Source organism: Rattus rattus, chromosome 2 (assembly GCF_011064425.1).
Source record: "Rattus rattus isolate New Zealand chromosome 2, Rrattus_CSIRO_v1, whole genome shotgun sequence".
NCBI lineage: Eukaryota > Metazoa > Chordata > Mammalia > Rodentia > Muridae > Rattus > Rattus rattus.
This window is the reverse complement of record NC_046155.1, coordinates 22861739-22879838: the sequence shown is the minus strand read 5'-3', so window position 1 is coordinate 22879838 and position 18100 is coordinate 22861739. Positions and strand designations below refer to the sequence as shown.

The following is an 18100-nucleotide window of genomic DNA, read 5'->3' as shown; positions in this document are numbered from 1 at the left end:
AGAACACCAAATAGATTGACCCAGAAAAGAAAATCCTCTCCTCCTATAATAACCAAAACACTAAATGCACAGAAAAAAGAAATAATGTTAAAAGCTGTAAGGGAAAAAGACCAAGTGACATATAAAGGCAGACATATCAGAATTACACCAGACATCTTAACAGAGACTCTAAAAGCTAGAAGATCCTGGGCAGATGTCATCCAGACCCTAAGAAAACACAAATTTTAGCTCAGGATACCATACCCAGCAAAACTCTCAATCACCATAGATGGAGAAACCAAAATATTCCATGATAAACCAAATTTTTAATAATGTCTTTCTACTAATTCAGCCCTACAGAAAATATTAGAAGGACATCTCCAACACAAGGAGGGTAACTACATCCAAGAAAACACAGTAAATTAAACATTAAACAACAAACTGAAGAGAATCACACACTTATCAGACCACCTCCAACAACAAAACTAATCGGAACTAACAGTTATCTATCTTTAATATTTCTCAACATCAATAGACTTAATTCCCCAATAAAAAGACAGAGAGCAACAGACTGGATACTTAAACAGGATCCAGCATTTTACTGCATACAAGAATCACACCTCAGTAACAAAGACAGACAGTACCTCAGAGTAAAAAGCTGGAAAAAAAAGTTTCCCAGGCAAATGGTTCCAAGAAACAAGCTGGTGTTGTCATTGTAATATTTGATAAAATAGACTTTCAACCCAAAGTTATCAAACGAGATAGGGAAGGACTCATCATATTCATCAAAGGAAAAATCCACCAAGAGGAAGTCTCAATTCTGAATATCTATGGCTCAAATGTGAGGGCACCCACATTCATAAAAGAAACTTTACTAAAGCTCAAAACACTTTAAACTTCCCCCATTAATAGTGGGAGACTTCAACAGCCCACTTTCACCAATGGACAGGTCATTGAAACAGAAACTAAACAGAGACACAGTGACACTAACAGAAATTATGAACAAAATGAATTTAACAGATATCTACAGAACATTTTACCCCCCAAACAAGAGAATATAGCTTTTTCTCAGCACCTCATGGAACCGTCTCCAAAATTGACCATATGATCAGACACAAAACATGACTCAACAGATACAAGAAGATTGAAATAATCCCATGCATTTTATCAGATCACCACGGAGTAAGGCTAGAATTCAGAAACAACAAAAACAGCAGAAAGCCCACATACTCATGGAAACTGAAAAACTCTCTGCTCAATGATGACTTGGTCAGGAAAGAAATAAAAAAAAAATCAAATAGAATTCAATGCAAATGAACACACAACATAGTCAAACTTATGAGACACAATGAAAGCAGTGTTAAGAGGAAAACTGCACTAAGTGCCTTCTTGAAGAAATTGAAGAGATCCCATATAAGCAACATAGCAGCACACCTGAATGCTCTAGAACAGAAAGAAACAAACATACTCAAGAGTAGTAGATGGCAGGAAATAGTCAAACTCAGGCCTGAAATCAACCAATTAGAAACACAGAGAAAGAAAAAAAGAACCAAAAAATTTGAGAGCTTTTTTTTTTTTTTTTGAGAAATCAACAAGATTGATAAACCCTTATCCAAACTAGCTAATGGGCACAGAGACAATATCCACATTAACAAAATGAGAAATGAAAAGGGACACATAACAACAGGAACTGAGGAAATTAAAAAATCATTAGAACCTACTACAAAAGCCTGCATTCAATAAAACTGGAAAATGTAGGTAAAATGGATGATTTTTCTAGACAAATACCATGTAACAAAGTTAAATCAAGATCAGGTGAACTATCTAAAGAGTCTTATAACCCCTAAGGAAATAGAAATAGAAAAAAAAAGCCCAGGGACAGATGGTTTTAGTGAAGAATTTTACAAGTCCTTCAAAGAAGAGGTAATATTAATACTCCTCAAACTATTCCACAAAAGAGAAACAGAAGGAACAGTACCTAATTCATTCTATGAAGCCACAGTTACTAAGATACCTAAAACACACAAAGACCCAGCAAAGAAAGAGAAGTTCAGGCCAATTTGACTTATGAATATTGGTGCAAAAATACTCAATAAAATTCTTGCAAACTGAATCCAAGAACATATCAAAACCATCATTCACCACGAGCAAGTTGACCTCATCCTAGGAATGTAGGGATGGTTCAATATATGAAAAGCCATCAATGTAATACATTATATAAACAAACTCAAGTAAAAATGTCACATTATCATTTCATTAGATGCTGAAAAAGCCTTCAACAAAATACAACACCTCTTCATGTTAAAAGTTATGGAGAGATCAGGAATTCATGACACATACCTATAAAAGCAATATATGGCAAACCAACAGCCAGCATCAAATTAAATGGAGAGAAACTAGAAGCAATCCCACTAAAATTCCACAAGACAAGGTTGCCCACCCTCCCCCTATCTATTCAGTATAGTACTCAAAGTTCTAGCTAAAGCAATTAGACAACAAAAAGAGGTTAAGGATACAAATTGGAAAGGAAAAGCCAAACTATTTGCAGATGACATGATAGTATACATAAGTGACCCCCAAAATTCCACCAGAGAACTCCTTCAGCTAATAAACAACTTCAGCAAAATAGCAGGATATAAGATTAACTCAAACAAATCAGTAGCCTTCCTTTATACAAATGATAACGGGCTGAGAAAGAAAAAGGGAAACAGTACCCTTCACAATATTCACAAATAGTATAAAGTATCTTGGTGTAACTCTTACCAAGCAAGTTAAAGATCTCTAAGACAAGAACTTCAAATCCCTGAAGAAAGAAACTGAAGGAGACCTCAGAAGGTGGAAAGATCTTCCATGCTCATGGATTGGTATGATTAACATGGCCATTTTACCAAAAGCAATCTACAGATTCAGTACAATCCCTATCAAAATTCCAAATACAATTCTTCACAGACATGAAAAGAACAATTCTCAACTTCATATGGAAAACAAAACAAAACAAAACAAAAAATCCAGGATAGCCAAAATGATTTTCAACAATAAAAGATCTCTGGGGAATCACCATCCCTGACCTCAAACTGTACTACAAAGCCATAGTGATAAATAAAGACCAAATGGTCTTGGTAGAGAGACAGACAGGTCAATCAACGGAATAAAATAGAAGATCCAGAAATAAAACCACACGCCTAGGGACACTTGATCTTTGACAAAGAAACAAAAGACATACAGTGGTAAAAAACAAACAAACAAAAAAACAGCATTTTCAATAAGTCCTGCTGGTCTAACTAGTGGTCTGTATGTAGAAGAACAAAAATAGATCCATATTTATCACCTTGTACAAAGCTCAAGTTCAAGTGGATCAAAGGCCTGAACATAAAATGATACACTGAGTCTAACAATAGAAAGTAAGAAAGAACCTGGAACTCGTTGGCACAGGGGGAAATTTCTTGAACAAAACACCAATGACCCAGGCTCTAAGATTAACATTCATGAAACTGAAGAGCTTCTGTAAGGCAAAGGACGTAGTCAATAGTACAAATCTGCAACCTACCGATTGGGAAAACAATCTTCACTAACCCCACATCCGATAGAGGGCTAATATCCAAAATATATAAAGAACACAGGAAGCTAACTTCCAAAAAACCAAATAACCCAATTTAAAAATGGGATACAAAACTAAGTAGAGAATTCACAACAGAGAAATCATGAATGACCAAAAAGTACCTAAGGAAATGTTCAAAGTCCTTAGTCATCAGAGAAATACAGGTCAAAATGACCAAGAGATTCCACCTCACACCAATCAGAATGGCAAAGATCAAAAACTCAAGTGACAGCACATACTGGTGAGGATGTGGGGAAGGAGGAACACTCCTCCATTGCTGGTGCTATTGCAAACTGGTACAACCATTCTGGAATTCAATTTGGCAGTTCCTGGAAATAATTCTACCTGAAGACCCAGCTATAGCACTCCTGGGCATATACTCAAAAGATGCTGCACAATATCATAGGGACATATGCTCCACTATGATCATAGCAGCCTTATTTATAATAGCCTGAAGCTGGAAACATCCCAGATGCCCTTCAACAGAGGAATGCATACAGAACATGTGGTTCATTTACAGAATGGGATACTAAATGAGGGCATCATGAATTTTGTTGGCAAAAGAGTAGGACTAGAAAATCCCGAGTGAGGTAATCCAGACCCAAAAAGACATACATGGTATGTAGTCACTGATAAGTGAATATTAACCAAAAAGTACAGAAAATTTAGGGTACAACCCACAGACCGTTTAGAAGTGTAACAAACAGAAAATGCTTCAATCCCACTTAGAAGAAGGAAGAACATTATCATGGGAGGCAGCGGGTGAGAGACCTGGATGGAAGAGGGGAGGGGAGGGGAGGGCAGGGGAGGGGAAAAGGGGAGCGGGATTAGGCATGGTGGAGGGGGGCACAAGAGAGAAGCACAGTTGGCCAGGAGAATGAATAGAAATATGCAGCCTTAGGGGAAGGGAAGTGGGGGGGACCCTCTAGAAAGCACCAGAGATCTGGGAGGTAAGAGACTCTCATGACTCAAGGTGGGTGACTTAGCCAAAATGTCCAACAGTGGGAAGAGAGAACTTGAAGAGTCCACTTCCAGGAGATAGACAGGGCCTTAAGTAGAGGGACTGGATTACTAACCTACATTAATAATTTCTGACCCAGAATTGTTTCTGTCTAAAAAAACTGCAGGGACAAAAATGGAGAAGAGACTGAAGGAAAGGTGATCCAATGACTGGCTTGGTTTGGGATCTATCTCATGGTGGGGCACCAAGGCCTAATACTATTACTGATGCTATGATGAGCTTACAGAGGACAGCCTGGTATGGCTGTCCTCTGAGAGACCCTACCTTCAGTCAACCTAGACAGATGAAGATACCTACAACCATTGGACTGAAGTCGGGGACTCGTATGGTTGAATTGGGGGAAGGATTGAAGAAGCAGAAGTGGAGGAATACCCCATAGGAAGACCAGCAGTCTCAACTGACCTTGAACCTGGGACCTCCCAGAGACTGCTGCAGGCTGGTCCAAGGCCCCTGACACATGTATAGTGGATGTCTGCTGGGTCAGTTCTCAATGGGAGAAGATGTGCTTAATCATTGAGAGACTTCAGGCCGAAGGGAAGGGTGAAGTATCGCAGGGGGTGGAGACCCTCTCCAAGGCAAGAGGAAAGAGCAATGAGATGAGGAACTGTGGGAGGGGTACCAGAAACTGGGGCAATGTGTGGGATGTAAATGACAATAATAATGATAATGATAATGATAATAATAATAATGATGATGAAGAAAAAGTAGCAGCAAGAGGGCACCACAGGAACTGTGTACAGATGTTCCGCACTGTAGGGAGCCGTATTGGATTTGGGCCTGGCCGCTTTGTGACTGTATGGCCACAGTTAAGATTACTGCCATATAGTCTTGAGATTGTTGGACCAAAGCCTTTCCCATGAATTTATGGCACAGGAAAAAAATACCAAGTATCTCCTGAGTAAACACCCAGTGTCTCCACTGCATGACCCCTGCTGAGCCCGGCTGATGCATGAGGAACCCACACACCTGGGCCACACCTGGGTGGTGGTCAATTCGATCCCGCCTTTTGCTTTCTCAGCCTTTGTCCTTGAGATTTAGGCTGCTCTTCTCGGATTTCTCCCTAATTAATTCAGGTCTCGTAGTCTGTCTTTTGTTACCGAGTCACGAGCCAGGGTTTCCCACTGTGCTTCCCAGATATTTTCTACCTGGAGAACTTGGGTATATAAGTGGTGAATAAAGCTACAGGAGACACACACACTCTCTCTCTCTCTCTCTCTCTCTCTCTCTCTCTCTCTCTCTCTCTCTCTCTCTTTCTCTCTCTCTTTCTCTCCCTCCCTCTCCCTCTCCTGGCTTGACACGAATACCCTGTGTATGTGTGTGTTTCTTTAATCCCACAGGCTTTCGCCCGATTCTCGGTACCGTGTCGGTGCAACACCACACTTCTGGGTTAGTCAACTTATTTTCCAACTGCACTACTTAAACACATTAACCTGGATGTTGTGTCACTAATGATACAGTGACAAGAAACACCTGGTGACTCTCTACTTACAAGCAAAGTGGATCCCCATGCCCAAGAGAGGATCAACTGAGTATTCCCAGGGTGAAACCAATTTTATACGTTCCTCAGCTCATTTGACTGAGATAATCTGAAGTATTTTGATGAGCTACAAGTGGGAAACCCAGCTACATATATTACACACACTTTGTTAAAGCTGAGATTAAAAAACAAAACAAAACAAACAAACAAAAAAAACCCCATGAGTGCTAGAGCCAACAGCACCTCAGAAGAACTGAGAAAGCAACGCTAAGAGGAGAGAAAGGGGCAGAAGATTGAAGCAAACATTTGGGAGCACGAAGAGTGCTCCATTCTCAAGAGGGCCGACATACCAGTTCCTTCTTCTTCATGCATTCCATGAGGATGATGAACAGGTGCTGGGCTTGGGTGCGGGTGTACGTGAAGGTCTTCTGTATTGTCACCAACAGCTGGTCCCTCAAAGATTCATTGATAAGTCTGCAATGAAAACCAAAGTCAGTAAGGTCAATGCAACTTCTGTTCAGTGTGTGTGTGTGTGTGTGTGTGTGTGTGTGTGTGTGTGTAGTTTATCTTAATTTAGACATAATTGCTCATAGTTCATAGGGTTCAGTGTGATGTTTCAATATATGGAATAATAAAATCAAGATATTGACCACATCTAGCAGTCTATACACTTATCGCTTCTTTGCAGTGATGACACTCAACCCCTCCCTTCTGGCTACTTCAAAATGCCCAGCACAGTATTCTTTATAACCAAAGCCACCCTACGCTGTAGTCAGAACATTATAGGCCATAAGAGAGTACTGGGAATTTGTTATTAATCAGAGTTACTTCTTTCAATGTTTTTCACGCAATGGCTGTTTTGAGTGTGACAATTTACAAAGCAGTGCATTTAAAAAATAAATCCATGTCTCAGAACCTCTTGGGGTGAAACAGGAAGTAGACTTAGTGACTGGTTGACACTTTTCCTTTTCCTGGTTAGTGCCTGCTACCTCTGATTCTGTTATTGATGTGCCTTTAATTTCTTATCTGCATCTCCGTAGGGATTTGCAGTGTCATTTCCCCACAAGCTGTAATGTTATACCTAATTATGGGAAGAAAGGTAACATCTCAGTAATGCATTTTTCAGCATCAATGTACTATGTGGATTACCCTATGTATTCAAATGCTAAAGACTGGCTCCCAAGATCTGATTGCCCTCCGTGAGAGATTCTCACATACACAAAGTGATTCCATATAAACTTACTCCCTAGTTTAAAGTTAATTCATAAATAAAAGGCTAGAGCCCATAATTGGGTAGTGGACAGAGAAAGGCAGGACTTGAGGATCAAGTGAGAGGGGTCTCAGGAGAGAGAAGGGGAGAAAGGGAAAAGGAGACAGGGAGAGGTGGAGGCCACCACAAGAAGAGATGAACCAGGAACACGTGTCGGGAGAAGTGGATCCAGAGGACAAGCTGATTGAGCAGGAATAAACCTGGGTAAAACTCAAACAACAAGCAACAAGGGACATGTGGGTGAGATGTAAGTTAGAATGACTCACAGCCTGCCCTGTCTAGTCACACAGCTTGTAAATAAAACACCCAGGGTTTTGTGTCTTTTATGTGGGCTGACTAGAATATATAATTCATTGTATGGGTCAACAAGGGGGTGGGAAGATGGCCCAGGTAGTAAAATGCTTACTGCATAAACATGGAGACTGAAGGGATCCCCAGCACCCCTGTAAAAGCCAGATGTCACACACACCCTCTAATCTCAGCACTGGGGAGGCAGATGTGGAAGAATCTCTGGGGAACCCTGGCTAGTCCTGTTCCCAGGTCAGTAAGTCCCAGGTCCCAATGTGAGACTGTGTGTGAAAAATGAAGGTGAGTGGCTACTGAGGAGTGAGACTCCAGGCTGACTTCTGACTTCCAAATACACGTGCATGTGTACACAGACACACATGTGCACATGTATCCCCTGAAGCAGGCAGCCCCTCCTCCCAAGTGGAAAGAGTTTCAGAGGAATCTTCTAAGGTGGTAACCTATCTGGCTGAAGACTTGTGTTATCACTGTTTTGAAGCCTTTACTTTTTTTCTAGTAAGACATAGTCTGACTCATAGAAAGCAACATTCCCAAAGCATTATACTGTCTGCTTTGTTAAATCATAGTTTTTTATACTTCAGAAAGAATAAAGACAGGGAGTGTCTGCATATCCAGTCAGCGCACAATCAGGTCTCAGCTTCTAATTTCTAACTCACTTCACTAGCTTGTTGAGCTGTTACACATCAAGTGGCAAGGAGTGAAAACATGTTTTGCTATGAAGTGATAACTGTTTAAAATCAGGACAATACCTGTTCTCCAGGACAGTAATAAAATAATATTCTTTGCCTATCATTTGTACATTTTATAGTTCGCACATTGCTTTCATTACTGAAATATCAGCAACTTCAAGGTAAAATAGAAAGAATATTAGTTCATCTGATGCTGGCAGGAACCCAGTAGGCAAAAGAGTTATTTAATTTCACAGGCATGGATTTCAGCCAGATTGAGTCAAAAACTTAGATCAGTTGTGAGAATTTTGGTTTCTTTAAAAATATAGAAATATTGTAAGAATAGGTTTTCATTTTAATTTCATGATATGGGACTGCTTCAGATTGTCTTGTATAGTGTTGGTCTGGTGCTGTTAATGAGAAAGGCTAGTCTGACTCCATAACAGGCTTCAAATTGGCAGTTCAGGAGACTAGGCCTAATTCTCTGTTTCCAAAAACTAGGCATGTCCAGGCAAATCCAGGCAAGCCAGTCACTGAAAACAAAACAAAACAAAAAACAAAAAACAAAAAAACAACCAGGCCTCAGGCATCCAGTCAGAAGTTGCCCTGCCATCAGAGGCTGCCCCACCTCCTGGCCTGAGACCAGGGCAATGGGTCAGCAACAGTTTCCAGACTTTGTCAGTGACAATTTTCAACCACCCACACCCCAGCAAAGGTTCTGGAATGTCCCTTAGAGATAGAGCCCACAGATTAAGATAGAAGCCACCTATCCCTCCCAAGAATTCCCCTAATGTGCTTTAAATCAGGCCTGGGAGCTCATTGGGGTGCCTCTATCTTGGTAGATGGTAGACCCCAGCATTCTGGACTTCTGCAGAATACAGTGTTCTTTGCTTTTGCCTACTATTTGAGTCCCGGTATCACTCTTTGGCAAATCATAGGCACTTATACTAAGTATTGAATGTTAAACACTGGTCCCCAAGATCTGGTTGCATCTAATGAAGAGATCTTCACATACACCAAATGATGTTATGAAAATCCTGTCACCCAAGTAATCCATAATTGGTTGATAAAGATGCCTACAGCCTGGGTTGGGCAGAAGAGAGGGGAAGGAAGAAAGGTTCTCGGGGATTTTGGAGTTTCAGGCAGGAAAGGAGAGAAGAAAGGGGTTGCCACAGGGTAGAGTGAATTAAGAGCACATTGCCATGAGGGCTGGCCTGGTGGAACAGGAGCATCCCAAACAAAACATGGCAAGTGATAGCTCAGTAATTTTGACAAAGAAACAGAGAAGATAGTATAGAGGATTGATACCTTCCCACCTTTTAAGTTTAAACTTATTATAAAGCTAAAGGTCTCTGTGTCTTTTATTTGGGAACTGATCTGAAGTGGGGTAGAAACCCTAATGAATACTTAAAAGCAATAAAGGGGTGTAGAAACCCCCAAAATAACATTAACCACAGCCATGTCCCCAGTAGCTGACTATGATTTGCCTCATGCTTCAGCAGAGGCAAACAAACAAAAAATGGTTGAAATGGGGAAACAAAAGGATTCATTCTGCTTTCTCATTTCTGAAAGAGTTGCAGAGTTGGCTGTGCAACTGGAAAACTTTGTCGGTGGAAATAGAAGCACCAGGGAGTGAGAAGCACTGGAAAAGGAAGAAATAAAAGACTCTGACTTTGATGACTGAGCAAGAGAGTGGGAGTTTCCCTCAGGAGGAAAGCGGAGAATGAAACTGCTGAAAAGCAGAGCACAGCCATGCCCAGTGTCTTGGACTTGGAGTTTCCAGTTCTTGTAGCCCCGTGGGGGGTGAGGAGCTGGGTGGGCAGCTGGCAGGAGGAGGTAGCAGAGTCAGATAAAAGATGAAACAGCCCATTTAAAAGGAAGCATTAATCTCAAACCAACTGTGCTGCCAGAGATAGAGGAGGGACAGCCTGGGGTTATGAAATCAACATCAACTTTCCCAGTAAACATAGAACACATGACTGCTAATGGTGTGGAACGAGGTTACACTAAGACAGGGTTGCATCCTATAGAAATGATAGATCTAAAGGATTATAAAAAAAAATTCAATCTGTTATTTCATATAGGATACCTTCACCTTTCGTAAAACAAATTTTAAATACCCGGATTACTCAAAATAGAATTATTCCCCAAGACTAGAAGGAATTGGTAACAGCTGTATTAGAGGCTAGTCCACAATTGGCAATGGTAACATGGTAGAAGGAAGGAGCCATAGATATTGAAGAGTGAGATAGAGTGAGGGAATGAATATAGTTAATGATCGATTGTTGCTTGAAGGGCAACAACTATTCAAGAGCAGATTCAATTTGATGAAACTGCTGTAGAACAATGGTTAGCAGTTTTAAGAGCTTGGGGCAAAGTTATGGAACCCAGAAAAATGTCCAGCTAGTTTACAAAGACTACTTAAGGCTCTGGAATAACCTTCACTGATTTTTTTTAAAAACAAAGATTAGCCTTAGCCACGAACAAAGGCACATCAGAACCTGATGCATGACAGATGTGGATAGAAACTTTGGCGTATGAAAATGTAAATACTGAATATAGAAAAGTTATTAGACCATTAAAAGCATGGCCAGTGCCCATGAATGAATGGATAAGGGGTAAAACCTACATTGGTTCTAACGTGTACTGTGAGACTATCATAGGTCAAGCTGTAGTTAGAGATCTCCATTATCAAGATGTTTGTTGCTTCAATAGCAGGGAATATGGTCATTTGCAAAGGAACTGTGACCAATCAAAAGCCTCAGATCTCAAAATACCTAGTGTGTTACCTTCGAGAAATATAGTACTTTCCACTGGAAAAGTGAATGTGCCTCCTCTTCTAGGAGCAATGGTTTTCCTAAATTGCAAACAGAAAGAATGCCTAGGCTTCCCCAGGGTGTACAGGCAATGTGGCAAGAACTGCTGCTGGACTAATGAATGTAGGTCAGAGAGAGATATCCAAGGTAATTTCCTGCCCTCAAGAAATAGCCTTGGGGGCTGGACTTCAGGCCCCATAGCAAAAAAATTACAAGCCCTTTACTTCTTGGCAGCCAGGAAATAGCAGGCAGAAATACATCAACTAAACATTACACATCTCATGAACACTGCTCTGGGCAGTGCTGCTCTAGGCTTGGCACAGAAAAACATCTTACTGTAGCCCCCCCAATCCAAGGTTTCAAAATATCTACTGAAGTTGATGTTCCATTGCCTTCGGGATATTACGGATGATCTTTGGGAGGATTGCATTGACTTCCTAAGGATTCATTATGCATCCCTGAATTATAGATGAAGATTTCAAAAGAGAAGTTAAAATTATGCCCTATGTAAAAGGAGAGATGCAAATTAACGCAGATGATATAATGGCTCAGCTGCTACTATTAAGGGCAAAGCCTCTCCAGTAGAAAGAGCAGGAGGGTTTGGAAGCACTGGAAAATGTGTTTTCAGGAAACTGGTGGTTAATGGTCAGAGAAAAAAATTAAAATCACAAGAAAATGGTACTGAAGTAGGAGGTTTGGTGGACACTGGAGCTGATGTAGCTCTCATTTCCCAAAGATCTTGGAATTCAGAATAGACACTTCGAAAGGTTTAAACACAGTTTCTAGGGATTGGAATGTTATCTCAATATAACAAAGTACAAGATGGATTAAGTGGGTAGGACTGGAAGGTCAACTAGGAAAGTTAAGGCTCTATATAGCTGACATACCCATAAATTTATGGGGAATGTTTTTACAACACTGAGGTACTCAGATTAATATTCATTTAATCCCAGATGTTGAAATTAGGGGTGAAATGGTAAATGCTCTTGGGGAAGGTATTGATAAATATCATCAAAAATGACTGAAGGCTGTGCCAAGTGTCCAAATATATCACATCACAGGAATTAAATCTCCAAATTTCTAAGAGGGGCCCCTGCTGAAATACCAATGACCCTACTCTGTAAATGGTTGTCTGACACGCCTGTGTGTGCAGACCAGTGGCCTTAACTAAGGAAAAATTACAAGCACTTGAGCATCTGGTACAAGGGTAGCTAGAGGCTCAACATGTAGAGCAGACTACTAGTCCATGGAGTTTCCCTGTATTTGTTATAAAAAAGAAATCAGGAAAACAGAGAATGTTAACGTTCAGCCTTAAGTTGTTTTACCTAAGGCATGACCTATGATTATTTTTTTAATCGAAAAAATTTTTTTTTACCATGCTCTTGCATGAGCTAGATAGGAAAAGGTTTGTTTTCACAGTACCTACTCATAATAATGTACTCCAATCTTATATCAATATTTTGTGCAAAAACTGCTCAAAGTAATTCGTAGGCAATTTCCTTAATCCATTATTTATCATTTGTATTTTGTTGACTGATTCTGATGCAGATGCATTAGAAAAAATGTTTAAGGAAACATGAAGAATCCTGCCGTGATGGGCTTACATATTACTCCTGAAAAACTATAGAGGGGAGATTCTATTAAGTCTTTGGGTTATAAAATAGAACAAAAACTTCAACCACAAAAGGTACAGATCAGAGGAGATCAGTTATAAACTCTTATTGATTTCCAAATTGATCAATGGGAGATATTAATTGGCTCTGACCTACCATTGGGTTAGCTCCATCATTAAGCAATTTGTTTCAAGTGTTACAAGGAGATTCAGACTTAAAACAGTCTAAGATAACCATCTTCAGATAACTGCAAAAGCAGAGAGAGTTAACTCTGGTGGGACTGAGTCTGCAAGATGCATATGTGTATGGAATAGTTCCCAACCTTGGTTACAGTTTGGTTATTTAGCCTTCAACACATTCTCCTAGTGGAATCACTATGCAAAGGAAATATAATATTATGGAATGAATTTTTTTAGCACACAAATAAAAAATTAAAGATGTACTTAGAAATAGTTTTTGGGGGTTGGGGATTTGGCTCAGTGGTAGAGCGCTTGCCTAGGAAGTGCAAGGTCCTGGGTTCGATTCCCAGCCCTGGAAAAAAAAAAGAAATAGTTTTTGATTTAATTATAAAAGGTAAAATACAACTATGTCAATTGTCAGGAACTGACCTGACAGAAATCATTGTACCTTATACTATTACTAAGATTATGTCATTATGGGTAAATTAAGTGAATATTGGCAAAGAGCTTGTAGCAAACTATTTGGGAGAAATTAACATCAAATATCCCAAAAGCAATTGATTTTAATTTATAAAAAGAATTTATTGGATTCTCCTACCTATTGTAAGTGGAATGCCAGTTCCCGAAGCACCCACATTCTATATTGATACAAGTAAGTTTGGAAAGGCAGGCTATAAGTCAGATAAAATAAGCAAAGTAATTTAAAGCTTACTTCATTTCAAAAATCAGAATCATATATAGTTCTTCAGGTATTATTAGATTTTCCTGAATCTCTTAATATAATTACTGACTTTCAACATGTTGAAAGAGTTGTTTTGCACATAGGAATTCATTCCTGATAACTTAGAATTAACATTGTTATTTATGCAAATGCAACAGGTACTCAGAAATAGAAACTATCTGTTCTCTGTCACTCATATTCAGTCTCTCACAGGCTTACCAGATCCATTGGCACAAGGAAATGAGGAACCTGACCAATTAGGAAACATGTTAGAAACTTCAACATTTCATGAAAAACATCATGTTAACAGTTAAGGTATAAAGAAAAAATTTCTATCATTTGGAAATAAGCCAAGGCAATTATAAGAAGGCCAATTCTGTAATTACACATTTACTGGAAATAATGGCTATTGTTGGGATACCTGTGCAAACTAACACTATGTCTATGCATATGTATCCAGTAGGATGAAACAATTCTTTGAATATTATAGTATATAGCATCTTACAGATATACCACACAATCCTACAGGGCAAGCCATAATAGAAAGATAAAATTTTACTTTAAAATAAATGCTTATAAAACAAAAAGGAAGAATAAAGAGCCCTAGGGATAGTCTAAATAGTGCTCTGATAAACAGAAGGAACACCCATTCAGAGCCTGCCCCACATGTGGCCCATACATATACAGCCACCCAATTAGACAAGATGGATGAAGCAAAGAAGTGCAGGCTGACAGGAGCTGGATGTAGATCTCTCCTGAGAGACACAGCCAGAATACAGCAAATACAGAGGCGAATGCCAGCAGCAAACCACTGAATTGAGAACAGGACCCCCGTTGAAGGAATCAGAGAAAGAACTGGAAGAGCTTGAAGGGGCTCAAGACCCCATATGAACAACAATGCCAAGCAACCAGAGCTTCCAGGGACTAAGCCACTACCTGAAGACTATACATGGACTGACCCTGGACTCTGACCTCATAGGTAGCAATGAATATCCTAGTAAGAGCACCAGTGGAAGGGGAAGCCCTGGGTCCTGCTAAGACTGAACCCCCAGTGAACTAGACTGTTGGGGGGAGGGCGGTAATGGGGGGAGTGTTGGGAGGGGAACACCCATAAAGAAGGGGAGCGGGAGGGGTTAGGGGGATGTTGGCCCAGAAACCGGGAAAGGGAATAACACTCGAAATGTAAATAAGAAATACTCAAGTTAATAAAAAAAATAGTGCTCTGATAACTTTAAATTTTCTGAATGTTAACAAGAAAGGAACAGCAGCCTAGAGACACTGGTTTATAGAAAAAAAAGAATTAAATCAGCCTATGTACTATGAAGATGTGTTAACATCTGAATGGAAAGTTCTGTGGACATGGATTTGTTTATGTTTGTACAGAAAATGAAATGCTGCGAATACCATCAAAAATGCATAAAGATTAGAATTGAATGGGAGAGTTCTCCTGAAAATCTTGGTCACTGATCTGAAAAACAACAAAATAAACAAACAACAACAACAACAACAAAACAAACAAAGACTTGCCCATTTCATAAAAGATGTCTCTGTTTACAATTTTCTGCTACACTCAGCACAATTAATGGTTTAAGAAATTGGGGAAAAAGCTGTGAGAATTTTGTTTTTTTTTAAAAATCACAGAAACATTATAAGAATAAGTTTTTGTTTTAATCCCTGGTGTGGGATATGGGGCTGCTTCAGATTGTCCTCAGCAGCTGACTCAGATTTGCCTCATGCTCTAGCAGAGGTGTGGTTTTGCCAACTGTAGATGGTTTCTGCTATTATGTGACATTTGGAATTCTGGGAACTTTTCAGAGGGTATATAAAGTTCCCTGAGAGGCAGGTTGGTCATTGTTGGTCATTTAGGGGGCTTGGTTGCTATTTGATAGAAACAAAAAGAGACATTAGATTCAGGGATCTTTTTCTCCTCTACCTAATGTTAAGGGATTGAAGGGTAGTTAAGGGCAGAGAAGGGTGGAAGAAAGAAGAACCTTCAATGTAAGAAAAGAGCATCAACATAGATCCACCAGGCAAATCAGTGATGCTAGGAGCAGAACACTGTCCAGGGCTCTTCCATTCCACCACGCTGCCCCTCATCCACTCCTCCCTCAGGAAGAGAAGTGTCAAAGGATATATACATTTAGAGAAGGTTCAGCTGAGGAAGTGAAAAGACGTCCCAATTGTTCTCTCAATATTAACTGATGTTGGGTGACACCATGGCTTTAGTTTCAAATGAGCTCAAAATCATCCACCCACCCATCTATGCATCCATCCATCCATGCATGTGTGAATCCATCTATTCATCCACATACTCATCCATCTACCCACCCACCCATCCATCATTCATTCATTCAGAAAATTCATGTGGATGTCTGCTTGGTGGTTGGCACTGTGGTTTATGTCAAGAATCTATGGATAGATGTGATATAATTCACTCCCAGCCTCCAATGCATTAGAAGTAAATGAATTAGGCGTTCAGCCATAACTGTCAGTGATAAAGAAGTAAAGGAGATGGTGACTGGTGACCTCGGGACAACTTTGAAGGACATGGTGCTTTGCTTGGTACTTGCAGAGGAATGAGCACTAGAAATGGTTAAAGGTAGTAGGGATGGGAAGGGGTAGACAAAATGGCATGGATAGGTCTGCTTTGGGGAAGGGGAAAACAGTAGTATGGCTGAAGCATGTGAGAACTCTAATTCAAACACAAAATGACCCCTAAAGATCTCCCCGTTAAAGGTGTGGCCTCAGTTTGGTTCTATTGGGAGGTGGTGGGATCCCAAAGGACTTTGAATGACAGTGTTTCTTACACACAGATGTTGGAAAGCCTGGTCCCCAGTTGGCAGTGCCTGTTTGGGTAGGTTTAGGAGTTGTCCCTGAGGCTGGATTTTGAGGTATCAAAGCCACATCCCATCTGTGCTCTCTCTGCTTCCTGCTTGTAGTTTAAGACGAGAGCTTTCAGTTTCTGCTCCAGCCGTCATGATTTCTATCTGCTGCCTCCTCCCTCTGTGATAGACTCAGCCCTCTGGAATCGTAAGCCTCAAATAACCCTTTCCTTCTATAGTAAGTTGCCTCAGTCCCGGTGTCTTATCACAGCAACAGAAAAATAACTCATATAGATGTGGTGCTTAGCAGAAGGTTTTGAGATGTTGGAAGTGTATCCTCAAAGGGCTCCAAACTGCCTTTCATGTTCCAGGGAGGAGGTGGATGGCTTTCCTCCATGTTCCTGCTAAGATCTGTCATCACACATATGGGGCAATTATTTATGCATTCAAATGTGTGAAACTGTGACCTTCCCCAAACCATTTATGCTTCTATAAGATGAATATTTTGGTTGTTCCAGTAGCTAAAGGGGAGCTAACATGGGGAGCAAATTAAAAGGTAAGAGAAGATGGAGCTGCAGAGAGCAGTTGGCAGGACAAGATCACGAGGGCCTCTGGAGACTGCTAGTTTATTTATTTTTTGACCATGATCTTACTGTGCCCAGGCTAGCTTCAAATTCACAGTCCTTCTGCTTTTACCTTCAAAGTGCTAGAGTCCCAGCCAAGTGCCACCATGTCTTGTGAGATCCGTGGCTTTTTTCCTCATGGCAGTGAGAAGGGTTTCAGCAGGAGAGAGACCATTCATATGTGTGGTGTTAATTAATTCTCCTAAGACTCAAGGCATGAACAGTCATGGCTGGTCATATGTCTACTTGACAGGCAACCCAAGTGGGTAGGTCTAGAGAGTTCTGTGAAATCAAGAGTGTATAATGTAGCACATGATGAACTACAGAAGGGATTCTTCTGACTAGCCACTTGATAGGTTCAATCACTCATTCGCAGGTGTTTAATTTTGATAACAACTCAAAATTTGTTCTCTACTGTCAGCCATCTGTAATGAAACCTAAATTCCCTGAGGTCATTAACTGCTTGAGAGAGCTGTCTGTCACTTCCATCCCGTCTGCCAGCTTGTGAAAATTAAAAAATAATGTATAATTGGCTTTAGTCACGGCTTTCACTAGTTAGGTGAGCTTAAAGATTCAAAGAGTTCTGTAGTGTTGGGTCCTATTTCCTATCTGACAAAGGTTGTGGCTTTGGCTAAATCAGTTAGTAAGAAGAACCAAACAATGAGAGTAATAAGTTGGAATTACAACGTGAAGATGTTGATCACTAATGGGACAGACAAGATGGAGGAAATGGCCGTCACATGTAGAATGGATTTGACTCGGGGAGCAAAGGTGACTTGGTTCACCCAAAGCCTCATGGTACATTCACTAAACTGCAACTCTGCTTCAACTCTCTTTAAAAGTCATCTTTCTAATGATACCAAGAGGAAAAATATTATTTTCCATGTCTTTCTGCTGTTAAAAGCCTTCCATTTTTGTGAATCTCCCCTCTTAACAGAGAAATAGCAGCCATGAAGCTCGTATTCCTTGGCTGAGTAGGTTTAATGACGCTGCTGTAAGAACAACCC

The 18100-nt window shown here is 40.2% G+C and overlaps 1 protein-coding gene across 1 annotated transcript in view; it reads right to left on the bottom strand.

The window, feature by feature from the left end:
- The window catches only part of Trpm3 (transient receptor potential cation channel subfamily M member 3), an 851352-nt gene that overhangs the window by 181711 nt on the left and 651541 nt on the right, over positions 1–18100 (bottom strand). The window contains 1 exon segment of the mRNA XM_032891718.1: positions 6426–6549. Coding sequence (XP_032747609.1) covers positions 6426–6549 — 124 coding nt within the window.